The sequence below is a fragment of the Strigops habroptila genome, chromosome 7 (assembly GCF_004027225.2).
Source record: "Strigops habroptila isolate Jane chromosome 7, bStrHab1.2.pri, whole genome shotgun sequence".
NCBI lineage: Eukaryota > Metazoa > Chordata > Aves > Psittaciformes > Psittacidae > Strigops > Strigops habroptila.
The window spans coordinates 9,752,992-9,768,880 of record NC_044283.2 but is presented as its reverse complement, the minus strand read 5'-3'; the positions used below and the strand labels follow the sequence as shown (position 1 = coordinate 9,768,880).

Below are 15,889 nucleotides of genomic sequence, written 5' to 3'. Positions count from 1 at the left end.
AAAGAAAAAGGAACAAATTAAACTCAGGCTACAGCTGTAGAATAAAACTGCACAAAGTTTTGAAAGCAGAGCGTGAAGGTTTTAAGACTTTTATTTGTGAGTAGAACTTAATGATACAAGAAAAAGAAAAATACAGGACTTTATTCTACCCCGAAGTGTGTAACCATAGCATACATGACTACATTTCATACTGTAATACAAAGAATTAAAAGAACAAACTACAAAATTAGAAATTAAAGAGTCATTGCATACGTGGTCGAGAGAAATGGAGGGACTCCATTAAGGAACTGAAACATACAGCAATTAGTCACTGAATTAGGACCCTGCGCTAGAACACGATTCAGCAAGGTGAGCACTGCACTGGTCGAGTGGGCAGAGGGGACACGAGGTTCAAGCACACGTGAAGCCGCTGCAGCCCGGGGCAGTCACCTGCCTTGCTTCGGCACCGACCCCACTTCCAAGTATCCTTCCACACCCAAAGCGACAGCTCCCATTCCCCTTCTGCCTCCCAGCCCGAGGCAGGCCGTGCCCCTGCTCTGCCGCTCTCTGCTGCAGCAGTGTAAGGCATTAGTTTGCTGCTATTTTACCAATTGCAACATTTACTATAGTCCTAAGAGGTGCCAGCCACATCCTGTGTTCTACAGCTGCTTGCAGCGAGGCAGCACGTCCCCCCTCTCCTCGCAGGGCTCTCAGCGTTTGCTGCTGCTGAACCAGAAACACTGACACGAGGAACCAAACGGGTTCCAGCTCTCCCTGCGAGCTTCCCCCACCCCGCCTGGCACTGCTGTTAGGATGGGTGACAGACAGAAGCATGGCAGTGACTGGGAAATAAGTGAATTCAGTGGCAAAAAGTGATTTTCTTTACCATGCTACATATTAAACGAACATTTATAGCAAACTGTGAAAATACACCTTTTAAGGTTACTTGGGGTTTCTGTACTTCACTGCTGGCAACAAAAATAAAATATTAAAGAAACACCAGTTTTTGTAAGTGAAAATAATTCATATAAAACAAGGTTACCTATTCAGTGTAACGCATTTACATGGTTATCATGGGAAGAACACACACGAAAGGCTGCAAGCAGGGTTTATGTGCAGCAGCTCTGCACCCAAACCCTCTGCTAAGGCCCAAAACAGCGGCTCAGGCTTCACGCCACCGCCGCGAAACCTCCCAGACACCTGTAGTACAGTTACTTTTAACCTGTTCTAACAGCCAAATCACCATGTGAGCAATGCGTAGGGAGGCAGGACTCAAAGTCACATTTCCCTTAAACTGCATTTGCTAGGAAGTAAGATGGGCTCTTAAAGCGCAACTGTGAGTGGAACACACCATGGTTATTTCAGTCCTGGACAGCAAAGATGATTTCACGAGCCAGTTAAAAAAGAAATGAAAGTGAAAAACACCTTTGTTTTGTTACGATGGTGAGAGGGGAGAGAGAGGAAGGAATGGATTAGCCTCAAAGCTCGACTAAAACAGGGTTTGTGAGCAGGTACTCACATGTCAGTTCAAGAACACCTCCCCTCGAGAGCGCCACTGCAATAGCATCCGCTCAAGAAGTCAGCATTTAAAAGGAAACTTACTTGTGACTTGGAACAGAACATGGGAGAAGAATGCTCCTTGTGGTAAGCCATGTGTGGTTTATTTTTAATTGTGAACATCTTTTTAATTCTTTTGCAAAGCAGCGCAGGCTTTAAATCAAAAATAGCGGTTCGATGCCTTCCACATGGAAGTCATTCACATTTGATTCCAAATTCGGGATCAGATCTGCGGTAGCTGCTGAAAACACGGGATTAGCACCTTTCTGGCCATTGGTTTCTGGTTATAACCTCAAACAATCAAGCCATAACTCGAGGGGCTGGTTGGGTTACTTGTTGCATTCATTTACATAGTACGACAAAACACTCGGTACGATCTGGTACATTCTAGTGGTTAATGGAGTTGGGAATATGACAGTGTTTCTGCAGTGTGTTTGGCCTTTAGGAGTCACTCTTCTTTTTGCTCTTCTTCAGGAAGGAAGGAGTGCGAAACTTCTTTTTCTTTTTCGATGGGGACTTCCCTGGAGATTCATCACTACCTGCATCGGCTGCCGGCCCCTCCTCCATGGTTGGTGTCACTGGCTCTTCAGCAGGTTGGGGCTGGGGTTCCTTGTTTTCCACTGCAGGTGATTCCGTTTGGCTTTTGGGCACATCTTCCTCACACCTCCCTTCCTCCTTCCCTAAGGGAGGGAAGCTGAGTGCTTCTGAAGGCTCGTCAGGGGTGAGATCTGGGAGGGTTTGCTTGAAAGTTGCAGCGTCACTGTCATCTTTGTAAGTCTGGTCCTGCTGTCTCTCTGGTGGAGGGACACACAACGACACAGTTAGTTTTACCTAAGTGTCCCTGGAACACAGAAGCGAAGTGAGTTGATGGTGAGCGCGCTCTATAAAAAAACCTAAGATATTTACTTTGCAGAAAAGCCTTTGTAATAGGCCTGGTCTCCTTTCGCTTTGGGCACAGAGGTACAAACAAGATAATCAAATGTTCTCTTTGTCTTTAAGCTTCTGACCACAGAACAGATAAAGCCAAATTCCATCATGTGGATGTAAAACAGCAAGAAAGCGACTGGTTCAGCTTTCATGTTTTACGTGTAACATCCAGGAGGTTTTAGGGCAATAAGCAGGAGCTGAACCTGCAGTTTTCACTGGCATTGAAGAGAGCATCATGCAATTCCAAATCTTAATTCTTTTTTCTTTTGGTGGAATAAAGCTGATTGCTGCTTTGCAGTGATCGATACACACAAATCCATTGATTTCTGAAGTGCTGGCTTGCCAATTTGTACTCAGAATGCCTGGATTTTTATAACATTGTTCCATGAGATCTAACAGATGTTGCTTCAAAATATGATCTCCTATGACAAAGGCTTCACTTTTGCAAGATATGAGTATATATTATGGATACCTACAAGTTAAATCCATGGGGTTTATCAAATTAAATGAGCTCAGCAGGTTATGCGATAACAGCTTTTGGTTTTAACGTATGTGATGTCCAACAGCAAAACTCACCCCTGTAGAAGGAACATCAGAAACCTGGTGCCAACTTCATGTCCAAAGGTGAACTTCACCACCGCTCCCTCAACTGTAACGCTTCCCTCCTTCACCACTATGCTTTAGGGATGTTCTGTTTACAGCTCCTCTTTGTCCATAACATGTTTAATAACCTGCAGTCTTTAAGTTCCCTGCAATGCTCCTCACTGCGCTGGAACCAAGGATCTCGTCAGCTGTGTCAAATATACCCCCGCTGATGTTACGTAAGGAGGAATTCAGAACAAAATCCAGGCCATGCTCATTGAAAGGCACAAAAGGCAACTATTTTTTTCCCCCTTTTAAAATCTTGTTCATTTTAATTTGAAAAGACTGAAGGCTTTCATAAGAATTCACAGAAAATAGTCGATACTTTCCCATTTTTCCTATGGAAATGACGAAGAGTGTTCTTTTTATTTCTGCCAGATGGGAGTAACACTCCTCTAACATTATTTTAGAGGGCTCTGTTCTGTGAATACCTGCTAGAAAACCAACATATTTTGCCTAGAGCACCATGAGCTTCTAAGAGGTTAAATAAAGAGCACACACTAGTATTCAGTGCCAAACACTCGGAATGCACGAGTTAGCAGTTTAAAAGTTATAACGCAGGCAGGATTGAAAACAGAGGAAGAAGAGAAAGCCATTATGTACATTGCAAGCTGCCCCCTAAAGCTCTGCTTTAACCTGAGTCTGTTTGTGATGCACAAACCTGTAAGAAGCACCACCTACAACTCTTTACTACCACTACACTCTTTTTGGATTTCAGTTTGGTTCTCAGGAATTAACTGAAAGCCCTGCTCATGTCTTCTCCCTGTGATCCAGGGACAGGATGCCTGGGAATGGCTCAAAGCTGCACCAGGGGAGTTTAGACTGGACTTTCAGAAGCATTTCTTTACTGAGAGGGTGGTCAAACCCTCGAGTAGGCTTCCTAGAGAGGTGGTTGATGCCCCGAGCCTGTCAGTTTAGGAGGCATTAGGACAATGCCCTTAACAACATGATGTAACTTTTGGTCAGCCCTGTCATGGTCAGGCAATCGGACCAGATCACTGTTACCGGTCCCCTCCAACTGAAATAGTCTTTTCTATTCATTAGCTGGCCCAATTTTTAGAGAGCAGGCACCATATTAGACTGCCAGTCGGTTTCGTTTTATCTTTTTAAAATAAGTTTAAAAGAAAGTTTTAAACAAAGTTTTTTAAAAAGGGATTAGAAATTCTTAAAATGAAAGAATAGGAAGCTACAGGCATTTGCCAGTTGGCCTAAGCACTGGATAAATGTAAGCAGGTTTATAACTCATTAATCCAGGACTGCTATCCTTCCCAGTCTGTCAAATTACCATCAGCTTTCCTAAATGGATTAACATCATGCTGGAATCAAACAAACATCTGTTTACCCAGCTTGCTAAGGACAGTATTTTACCAGAACTAGATGGATTTACAAATGCAGTATGCAAACACCTTGGTGTTCTACTTGATGGATTTCAGTAACGGGACTAGGAAGGTTTAAGAACACATCTTGCTGCAGAACCTATTTATAGTTTAAGATCTCTGCAGTACCTCACAACTTCTGAAGTTTTTTAGAATAATCATGCCTAGATCCATGCTTCTGCTTTATATATACTGTGACATAAGAGTTTGAAAAGTAACATTAATACTGGTGAGTGTTTACAAGTCACATTATTTATGAAGAATAAAGGTTTATGGTTTTTCCAACACAAACATGTGGACAAACATACAAACTAGGCCATAACCGAGTTAACACAAAACACTCTGCTGACTTCAGCTACACTTAAATAGAGGAAAATATGAGGTAAAAAGGTCGAGAAGCAGCTCTATAGAGAGACCATTGTCATTCAACAGAACTTCTGCCAACCAAAGTCATCATGGGCGGGAACTTCCAGTTACTCTCTAAAATGAGCTTTGTATGTTTGTCCTGGAAAACTTACACAAGTACATGAGTTTGTGGAGCACGAATCTCAGATTGAAAGAATTTTCAGGTTTTAGAACTTTACTAATAACACCACAGGTGTCTATGCTGTAGTTTGACTTTCATACCGATGACAAACACGCTGACTTTTGGATATAACAGGACATACAAACGGAGGGGGCCAAACATCCTTATTACTTTAAAGTATAATCTGAGGTAGCCCTGCAGAGCTAGCCGAAACAGATGTAGAAGTTGCTGCCACCATGTTCTTGCTGTTATTCCTTTGTTGGAATTTGGATTTCCCTACAGCTGACATGTATAACATTGGAGTAGTTCCATATCCACTCTGTGCAGAAGTCTGCTGGGTAACTTTCAGTCAATGCCAGTGGTGACACTTTTGCACTGGAATAGATGAGGAACTTTCTTCCATGTTACTACCAGGTCCATACCAGGTTATACAGGCAGCAGCAAACTGCAGGGGCAGAAACTCCCAGACCTGTTTCAGCTGTATCTGAAAGACAACTTCAGACTACTCCTTTTTAAACTGAGGAACGGGACACACAGATATGGAAACACATAATGTCACTTCCAGTGTCTCGAAGGGGGAGCGCATTTTCACGTAAGATCTGTAACTACCTCAAATTTCATGAAATCAACAACTAAAGAAATCAGAGTCTCAACTGAAAGAGCCTGCTTAAAAAAAAAAAGCAAAACCAACAAACAACCCCTTAGTAAACAAAGATGCGGGAGTGAAGCAAAGCACATAAGCAGGTCAGAGTATGGAATGATACTTACTATGGTAACAGGTACTCTTTAGCATATCCATCTCCTGTTTGTAACGCAGCCACAAGAAGAAAAAAGCACAAGTAGAGAATCTATGCATTCATCACAGCCATTGTGTTAAGTTAAAAGAATGGTTGCAACCATTCTTATAGAAAACAGGATGAGATGAAGTAGTGAATGGAAGACTAACAGACAAGTGATATATCCAATGAACAAGGTAAAGGAAACAAGACGAAAATTAGATTACACCTCTTCAGGATTGTTATTTTATCCTTTTTTTTGAGGTAATTGTGGACTTTACCAGCCCTGCTCTCATTTTAGTTGAAACTACTACATAAGGTGAGCAAATAATGATGTTTAGAGTCAAATTGAGTTGGAAAAGTATTTACTGAGGTGTAATCCAAGTACAATAATGTTTAAGAAATGTGCAATCAGCGAAGGAGATTTACCAAAGCATCCAAATTTGTGTCTGGTTCACCATCAGACACTATTTCATTTCGTAAGAGCCACCATTTCTCACAGAAAATGCACAAAAGGATAAATCAATTGAGAAACACCAAGCGATGACGAGGCAATTCTGAAGAGATGAAAATTTGTCTTTATATTAATGCACACTTCTTTATTATTGTAAACAGAACTCCCAGTACACTCACAGTTTAGTGGAGTATATTTTAGGTAGTATAAAAATAAAGTACAAGACAGAATTTACTTTTATTAGCTACTAGTTCATATATTTTCATGCGTCAGTCACTAGTGATGCAGTTATTGGGTTTCCCTGGCCCCCAAATGAGAAGAACATACCTTCCTCTATTTTAATCGGCGTGCTGGGAGGAGTGCGAGCTGAAGTGAGATCAGGGGGACTTCTCTCTTTCTGTGGCCTGCCATCTTCTGAAGGTTCTGCAGATGTAGAAAGGCAGAGAAAACGTTTCAGCATGTGAGGAATCAAAAGTCTCCTTGTGCTCCATGTGCAGAAGATTTGAATACATTTTCCTGAATCAAAATCCTGCCAGGATATGAAATAACACCAAAGCAAGCAAAAGAAAACTAAGTGATAGTCTGATATTAACAGAACTGTTCAAGTCGCAGCTGTGCTCTGTGGTGGTTTTTGTTTTTCCAAAAGGGCATGAACAATGTAATAGTTTATGAATTGGTTTATCATGCTGTTCTAAAGAAAACTTGTGGGGAAAAACCACAAGGAAGACATAAACAAATGGGAGGGGAAAATGCCTTCAGACCTACGCAAGATAATGCTCTTTTGCTTGCTTTGCATTGCTGAAACTCTGAGTAAACAAATTTGCATCCCCAAAGAAGAGAAGACTGCACAGATAATCAGAGAAACATGCAGTAATTAAATGATTCAAAACAGATTTCACAGTGGTTTATGTAATTAGTAAGGAAGGTCCCCCTTGCTTTCAGGTTTAAACATTAACAAAGAGTACACCATGTATCAGGAACAGTATTAAAACATTTTTCTGTACAGTTCACCTACCCAATTAAAAGTGAAATCAGCCCCACAGATGAGAGTCAACTGATAGAATCTCCAAATGGTGTAGCTAAAGAGGTTGTTCCTTAGATTGCAAGCACAACTGTACCATATTAATAATACCTGAGGCCTCAGCCAAAAGGTCAGGATTGGACCTTAGTGCTTTGATCACTGCAGTATGAAATTCCTTATGGGAGGACTTCTGCCCATCTGGCTCTTCTTGGTTAAGATGTGTGATGACTTGCTGCGTGGTCTGACAAGAAACCCGTGCAGCAGCAAACTGAGTGTTATCTAAAGATTTAGACAGTGATGATACGTCACGATCCTGTAAAGTCTTTGTATCTGTTCCTTGACAGGTTTCTGATCTGCCTTTCAAATCCAGAGATTTTTCTATCTGATCTATTTTGCTCACTGATGGTCTGATTTCTAAGCAATGTGCTCTGCTCCTCAGGTAGCGTCTGTCTCAGTAACACAGTCTCTCCGTATTATGGTATCTAAGAAGCATGTGGCAATGTTACTGAGAGAACAAACACTGCAGCTACACAGGCACAACAGCAGAATATCCCACCCCACACAGTCCAATACTTGATTAACTGAACACATACAATCTACAATGGCTCCTACATCATCTTAACAAAAGGCAGAAGCCAGGAGGACACACTGCAAGAGAAAAGGCACCTCTGGTTCCTGCATTGCTCAAATTCAAAACCTAACAACAGATGAGCATCTAAGTATCATCCTTTAACATTATAGAGAAGTAAAGCAGGAGAACCACTTTAGATGCAGCAACCATCTCTCATAAGTCTACAATAATTTACAGAGTCTGTTTTGGGGGATATGTGCCATTTCCAAGTAGCCTTCAAACATGGTTCTGTACCTTCCCCATTCAAAAGATTTCACAAATCCACAATTTTCAATGAGGTAGAAAACTGCAGTTTTGCTGCTGAAAAGCAACACTATTCTCTCACCCTGGACTATCTCTAGTGCTAAGGGAAACAAACTGAACAGTCTGCAATGCTCTGCAGTACCTAAACACTTTTTTGCCTGCAGTACCTGGCCATCCTGAACACCCCAGTTCATCTGCTAGTATAATTTTTAAAAGAAAATCTAGACACTTACAGAATACTCCATTAACACTCACATTGCACATTCTATCTCCAACGTGCCTTTAAATTTTTAAGTCACACTGGAAAAACAAACACACCAAAGCTGAATACTTGATCCATGGTCTTTGCAGGTAACCCACATTCTAATAAGCTTGCTGTTCTTATAGCCTATTGCAGAAAACACACACACAGAGAAACCAACCTTCTGGGCCCTTCTGCTTTCTTTCTACTTCTTTGCGATACTCTTCCAGTTCTCGATCAGTGAGTTTATTGAAGGGATTTGGTCCTGTTGTGCTCACTATGACTTTGGGTTGATATTCCTTCTCGATTATTGCCTTTGACGCAGTCACCAGTTCTCCCTGACAAAAGACAATTAAGATACATCTGCAATTGAGCAGTAACTTGCAGAACCCTGAGAAGTACAGAGGCTACAAAGCAACCAGAAACAAAGCAAAAAGATAAACTGAAAAATGCTACATTTATTTTCTTTTAAATGAAAAAGAAAAAAAATCAAAACTACTACAGATTTTAAATACATTAATTGACAGCAGGTTAATATAAAGGAGAAAACAGGTCTTGTTAATTACTCTTATGGACACATCAGTGTTTCCACCAGGGAATATCCACCATTAAGCAGTAAATCAAACAGCAGCCCAACAGTCTAGCTGAATTGTGTCTCAAGCCACAGAAGTACGAAGGTTCTTTTTCTCCCCACAAGACAAACTGGATACCAGGCCCAAGTGCCTCGCAGTCTGGGCACAGAATACCTGTAGAAGTTCACAGGACTCAGCTCCCAGGTATTTTTGTGGTTTGTTTGGGGTTTTTGTTTGTTTCAGGGGGGCTTTTTTGTTTGTTTGGGGGTTTTTTAGTAAGGGAAAAGCCATTTCTAGTAGCTACTGCGTAACACCTAACAGATGTTATAGTAAAAAGCCATCTTGTATGTGTTCTGCATACATCAGGATTAATAGTTTATTACAAGCAATTTTGAAGTAACAAAGGTTAACTGCCATCTTATACAAGTTAGATATTTACATCTGTAACATTTGTCATACAAGCCAGACAAAAAGTTATACAAACATTAGCAATTCTAAGTTCACTAAGTTCCAATGGACAAAAGCAGCTGCATCAGAGATTTTCTAATGCTAAGGTTTTTCGTTTTTCTTCTCTAATCATATGGTAAAGACTAAAGCCATATAGTAAAGAGTAAAGCTGCATCTCTCAAGTGACTTGTTTAAGCATTTGATTTTTCATTAGACATACAGAACTCTACTGACACTAGTTTGGAAATGACTAATGTGTGATCTGTGCCTCATGTCATTGTGACATCTGAGTTGCCTTCATTGTTGAAAAGAGGTATTTGAATTCCATTACCAAATAGTTATGGGGAATTGATTAGCCCACATCATCTTCATACCCAAACGTTATTTGTACCAATATGGAAAAGAAAGCATTAGAAAGTTCAAAAATAAACAGCACCTTAACAAAGGGACAAACATTCCATTCCACGTTCATACCTGATGAACAACCATGAGATCTTCACTGTAAAACTGAAGATGAAATTAGACAGAACATTGTTTTGGATGCTAAGAGCTGCTCTGGACAAGTTGTCAGCACCAACAAGGTGACAGACCAGAATGCCCAGATGGAATGAGGACAAGAGCAGTTAAGGTATTTCTGAAAGCCCCTTATCTCCAGAAATGTGGCCTAGAGCAATGCAGGAAAGTAAGAACAGCTGGTTGTTAGAATGTGTGCTGCTCTCCAGGAAACAAATACCAGCCAGAAGTACTAAAGAACAAACAGCACAACAAGAAGCCTCACTGTAAGATCCTCAAAGGAACTGCAGGAGAGAAACATCTCTAAACAATTACAGATCACCTTCGTTTATCCATAAAATAAGAGGAGCTCGTATCAGATGCAGAATGTCAGTAGGAAGTGAAAAGCCTTTTCTTAACTATTTCCATTAAGCACCAATTTGATAGTCGTGGCTTTCCTTACAGGACAGGGTATTAAAAACAAATCACAAAACCATCAACCTTCATACGAATCCTAATTATTTTGTAGAAAAGGTAAACATCCCCAAAACTACAAGTCCCAGCTTTTAACGACAGCAGAAAATTGGTGCCCGCAGCAACTCTCTCTATCTCTGCCCACTCTTCAAACTAAATGTGGAATTTTAACTGAAACATAGCGGTAAATAGGAGGGGCTTGTAGAGCACTGAACTCAGGCTGGGTTTCTAGACTCTTCTAGGATTACAAAGGCCAACAGAGGACCAAGACCCACAGTGCACATTGGTACCCCTGGAATGTTCAAGAATCTAACTTGTCTATGAGTTAAATCCAAAATGACTGGGCAGAACAACTCTCACTTGAAACAAAATTTTACCCAATACCTATTGATTTAATAACAACAAAGAGCAAGACACAGAGTTTGCAGAAAGATGACCAGTGCACTGGCATTATGTGTTCTCCTCCTTACAAGTACCTTTGTCACCTACTCAGAATAAAAGCAGCGCATCAAGCTTATCGCATTTACGAAATTAAACAAAACCAACAAACCAAACCCAAAGACACAGAAAAACCACACTCACAGGCAATGCAAACAGTATTTGTGCTAGCTGAGTATCTTTGACCTAAGAGAAATAATATTGAAAAAGATCAGAGGCAACAGCAGTAAGCGGATTATATATTACAAAGAAAAAGCATTTGTGGTTTTTGGACCTTAAGAGCAGAAAAATCACACAAGAGACCAGAAAGGCAAACTTTTGATCTGCTAAAAGCTCTTTCCAGATTAAGACATCCAATTTTGCTCAGTATTAATAATATGGTTCAAAGGCCACTCTCAAAAATTCTAAGGGTAGAGGGACTGATTCTGTGGGGACAAAAAATCATGCAGTAGTATGTTAGTAAGTTCTGCAACATGAGTACTCTAAGACATATACAAATCAAAGAAGCAGAGATGCTTTACTTCACAGAATAGACATTGGAGCAGCCTTCCAAGAATTCAAATAAAAATATACAACACCAAATGAACGAACAGAAGGAAAATGAGTATAAAGAACTACAAAGACAGTACAGGACATACTTTAGATTGTTAAATGTGACACTAAAATAGACAAGACTTTGCAGAGCTATCAACCTTTCCATGCCATGAGATATTCCTATGAACCTTCAGAAAAACTGAGTAAGAAAATTGGTCTGGAGATGCTTCCAGTATTACAGAGCCTGCAGAGAGGAAATAAATTCCTATATAAAAGACTGGCACTCTGGTTCAATGCAGAATGACATGCAGAAAATGAATGTTCTAGTGATTTCAACTCGATTATGCTGATAGTAGCTTTATTTTGATGATGATTCTAGTACTATTTTGATGACTGTTTGAAGTTTGATTGCATTTGTAAGCACCTGAATATCAACAGTATTTTCTCCACTGTGAGAAATAACAGCTAGATTACATTCACCAACAGAACATATTTTCACTCCTGAGAATTTTCTAGGGGCATATTCTCGCACAAAAGTCCAACAAAGAGAAAGTCATTTGTAGCTAATGATACACAATAGACTCTCATACTAAACTTGGACCTCACATATCCTACAAGAAATTTTAGATTTTCAAGTCATTTTGCAACCTCTCCACTCAATTTTGCTTTCAGAGAAAAACTGAGAACTGCTGTGAAGTGCCCATCATTTAACAGGCGAGCACTTTATCTTGTTCTCAGGGATAGATGAGCAAAACTGGCACCTTATACATGCCAAGTTTTCTTTCAGACATGAGGTTCATAATAGTTGTCTAAAGTTAACAAACACTCTTAACACAATCTGGCATTAATCCAGTGCCTTTGTCCAAAAAACCCAAGGTTCTTAAAGTACCGTTCATGTAGAAGTTGCCATTTAAACACAGTGCCACCTCTGGGGCAGAACTGAGAGGCTCTTCATAAAGAACAAAGCCACAGAATTTCCATTCCAAAGGAAGAGACATGAAACGGGTGATTCCCCTTTTTCTTTAAATTCTTGAAAATTCATGTGATTTTTTTCTTTTAATCAGATTGCAGAATGGTCATTAGGAAGAATAACCAACATCCCCTCTCATTCAGCCAAGACTGCAGCAGAGGCTTGGTTAACCAAGTCTGTAACACAAATTACATCACATGGTGCACAAGGAGCTCGTGTGGCAGCATGGCTAGGACTTCTCAGAACATGGACAAAGCAAGTGACAAGGCAAAAATGGAATATTTACTACTGCAGCCATAGGCACAGAAGACTCAAAGCATTACATGCATACTTTACACAAACAGAATTGTTTTCAGCCCAAATAGTGTGCACTGTGTTAACTGAAAACAATACATTTTAAGCATTACTGCAATCAGATGGAACTTTTTACTTTAACTGTAACTGAGTGTCAAAGCATTTGTCAGCTGAGAACTTGTAATTATCTGGTACCTAAAAGTCCTTAAGTCCTTGATGTACAGGTCTCCTCAAAGCTTCATTCAAAGTTTCCAATGAGGTTTATGTGGGCATCCTAAGATTGCTTATACTTCCTTTGTTCCACAACACACAACTGACTTTTGGCATAATCTTTGTAAGACATTTCTCTGGTGGGTTCTTTTGTTGTTATTTGGTTTGTTGGGTTTTTTGTGGGGTTGTTTGTTGGGTTTGTTTGTTTGGGTTTGGGGGGGAGGGGGGGGTGTTTGTTTGGCTGGTTCTGATATCTGATATATTCTGATAATGAGACGTTAGGCATGGCCTAAACCAAGATTTAAAAATGTTTTAGATAAAATACTGGAGCAGAAGAGACACTGATGCTTATTTGCACACTGTGCTTCCGTGTCAGATCACCTCTATGAAACTCCTTCAAAACCTGGGAGAGAAAGACAGCTAAGGACACTTAGTTTCCAATGTGAAAATTATTCCTGTTTAGTTGGCCTCAAAGGACTGCCCACCCCAACCATACACACCTCTCTTGAATTCATTCTGTATTTAAAGTGTATTACATAAGCACAAGCATGATTACATGTCTGAAAGCCAATCGATTCTGGAAGTGCAGGGCATTCCTCAGCAATTCTTGTAGGTAACAGCAGGAAGTTTTAAGGAAACAAGACATCTAGCAATGCAGGATCAAAAGCTGACAGTGTTTGTTAGCATGGCACGCTCTGAACGTGTGGTATCTTTGGAATGACACTGATGTAATCAGGCTGAGATTAACTCAACATTGATCTCAGATTAGAGTAATTCAACACTAATAGCACGCGCAAAGAAACCTAATCAGCACCTTAACATTAAATGTTTCCTTACCAGCTTCTACAGAGAAAGAAAAAGATCAAAATCCTTAAAAGATACTTTAACAGGGTAAAGTACCTGCTGGTATAGTTGCATATACAGAATCTGGTGATTCATCTATTTTTTTTTTTCTTTTCTAGCCAAATCATTAACTAATAGGGAAAAGGTCAGGGTAAGGAAGAGGTAAAATGAAGGGTGAACAACAGCATTTAGAGCAGTATGACAGGGCAGTACCTTTCTAACAGACAGAGATTTAGCGGGACTAAAGGCCTGCTCTGTGAGATCGAGCCCTTCAATAGATTCCGTACAGTCTGAGAGGGGAGCATCCTGCAACAGTAAATTGAGTAAACAGAGCAAACCGAGCCCAGGCTTTAAAACATCAACCAAAACCATTATGATGCTTGCTAAAAACATGCAAAGAAACGGTAACTGGCAGATGAAATTGCAAGTGACGATGGATTGACATGCACACAATATGACACCCAACATGAATAATGCTATGGTCATGATAAGACTTGCCAAACTTTTTAAAGTATATCAGAAAATACTTATCTGAGGCAGTTAAAAGCACTCAGATATATAGAGCTTTAAAGTCATTCAGCCATACAGTATAACTGTATAGCTCTAATTCTTACTTTACTTTGAGCTACAATTCGTAGATAAAGTATTTTGTATATCCAGATATACTGCTTTTAAGTTTTATTGACGTATAATAGCTTTTTTTTCCAAACTGCTCTTCAAATAAAACATTATGAAGCATGATAAAACATACTTAACACACAACACTACTGCCCCATAGTGAGCCTGCTGTGCCCAGTATTATTAGTACTTCAAGATACATAAACTCGGAAAACAAACAAACAGAAAGTTGTCACAAAGCCCAACAAGTTTGAACAAGAATCTAATCCATAGAAATAAGCCTTCTGAATTTCATGCATTACATTCAGCAAAAAAAAACAAACCCAAGAAGCATCCTCCACAGACATGCTTGGGCTACATGGCTGAAGCCTCTTAAATTTCTGACCCTGAGCACTCTCGCAAAGACAATGGTGTTACCTCTAAGACTTACCTTAAAAACAGAAACTCTCTGCCAATTAAAGAATAATTTCATAGTGATATATTAGGTGAAAGCAGAGGATATAATGGATTAACTTTAAGCTAATAGTTTTAGGCATTTTACACTCTCACCTGTACAAGACTTCTGTCCACAACTACCCCAGAAAGAACCTGGGACTGAGGGCCTGCAGTTTTAATATCTTGTAAGTTTTGCTCTCGGATCTGTAAAGGAAAGCAGCAGAATACAGTCACATGAGCAACAGAGAAAAGTTAACCCCATTTTTTGTATTTGAAAAAGGGGGTGGGTGAACCTGTCAACAAGCTGCAACTAGTGTTGATTGCTTTGGCCCTGTCCAACAAATAAAGCTGTCCCTATAAGCACTTGAAGACATGTGCTTCAGTTCCTAGCTGTTTCCTCACATTCATCAGAATTTAGTCTTTAAGTACCACAGCAGGTACTGTCCTTTGCTTTTTAGAACTGGCTCATGGTAAAACTCTACAGATCAGGTAACAGTTTAAAATATTCTGGTTCCCAGATAAATGAAGGAAAGCATGCAATTGGAAAGGCCTCTACTTTACAACTAAAAAGGACATTCAATTAATATAAAAATACATGCATACAAGTATGAAACCGCAAGGCATTATTAATATTTGGTATTTCAGAAAAGTATGAAGATCCTGCATCATTTGTACTTGTTTCTAGTTTACTACCCCTCTCATCATCAGGAAAGTAAAAAGTTCTACTTCTCTCAGTCACTTCATTCAAGTTTTTAACAAAACAATTTGTGTTTCCAACACTAAGAAGCTGCTTGGCAATTTCACTTGACTTCTCATTTCAAGTGATTATTATTTTACAGTGCCAAATCAGGAAAAGCAAAAGCTCTGTCAACTTTACAGAAATTATTTTAGAACAAATCAGTATTCCTGATGGTACCCCTGTACAGACTTTCCTATGACATAATGCTAACTCCCATATTCCATATGGCCATCAGTTAGAAGTAGCAAAACGATCCAGAACAAGTTAGGTATTAACAAGATGCCACTGCACATTTTATACTTAAAAAGAAATAAAGTGAACAACACCCAATGGACTCAATGCTTTCCTGTTGGTAGGTTGGTGATGAGAAGATCTAGAATTTAAAGACTGGAAAATTAACTGCTAGCTGATTTCAAAAAGATTAACATGCAGTTCCAAAGGCCCCAAAAT

At 39.8% G+C, this 15,889-nt stretch overlaps 1 protein-coding gene across 16 annotated transcripts in view; it reads right to left on the bottom strand.

Annotated features, from left to right (window-relative positions):
• Window positions 1–73: 73 nt before the first annotated feature.
• The window catches only part of ADD1 (adducin 1), a 58,712-nt gene continuing 42,896 nt past the window's right edge, over window positions 74–15,889 (bottom strand). For 3 of the 16 annotated variants that reach the window (XM_030492855.1, XM_030492858.1, XM_030492856.1), the window contains exons 12-17: window positions 14,815–14,904; window positions 13,861–13,953; window positions 8,555–8,711; window positions 7,370–7,537; window positions 6,565–6,660; window positions 74–2,330 (exon numbers count right to left, since the gene is read on the bottom strand). In XM_030492855.1, the coding sequence (XP_030348715.1) occupies window positions 1,978–2,330; window positions 6,565–6,660; window positions 7,370–7,537; window positions 8,555–8,711; window positions 13,861–13,953; window positions 14,815–14,904 (957 nt within the window). In that variant the 3' untranslated portion in view covers window positions 74–1,977. Of the gene's footprint in view, window positions 2,331–5,774; window positions 5,810–6,564; window positions 6,661–7,369; window positions 7,538–8,554; window positions 8,712–13,860; window positions 13,954–14,814; window positions 14,905–15,889 lie in introns of those variants that run through there. The other 13 variants (XM_030492859.1, XM_030492863.1, XM_030492857.1 and 10 more) reach the window with 9 other exon arrangements.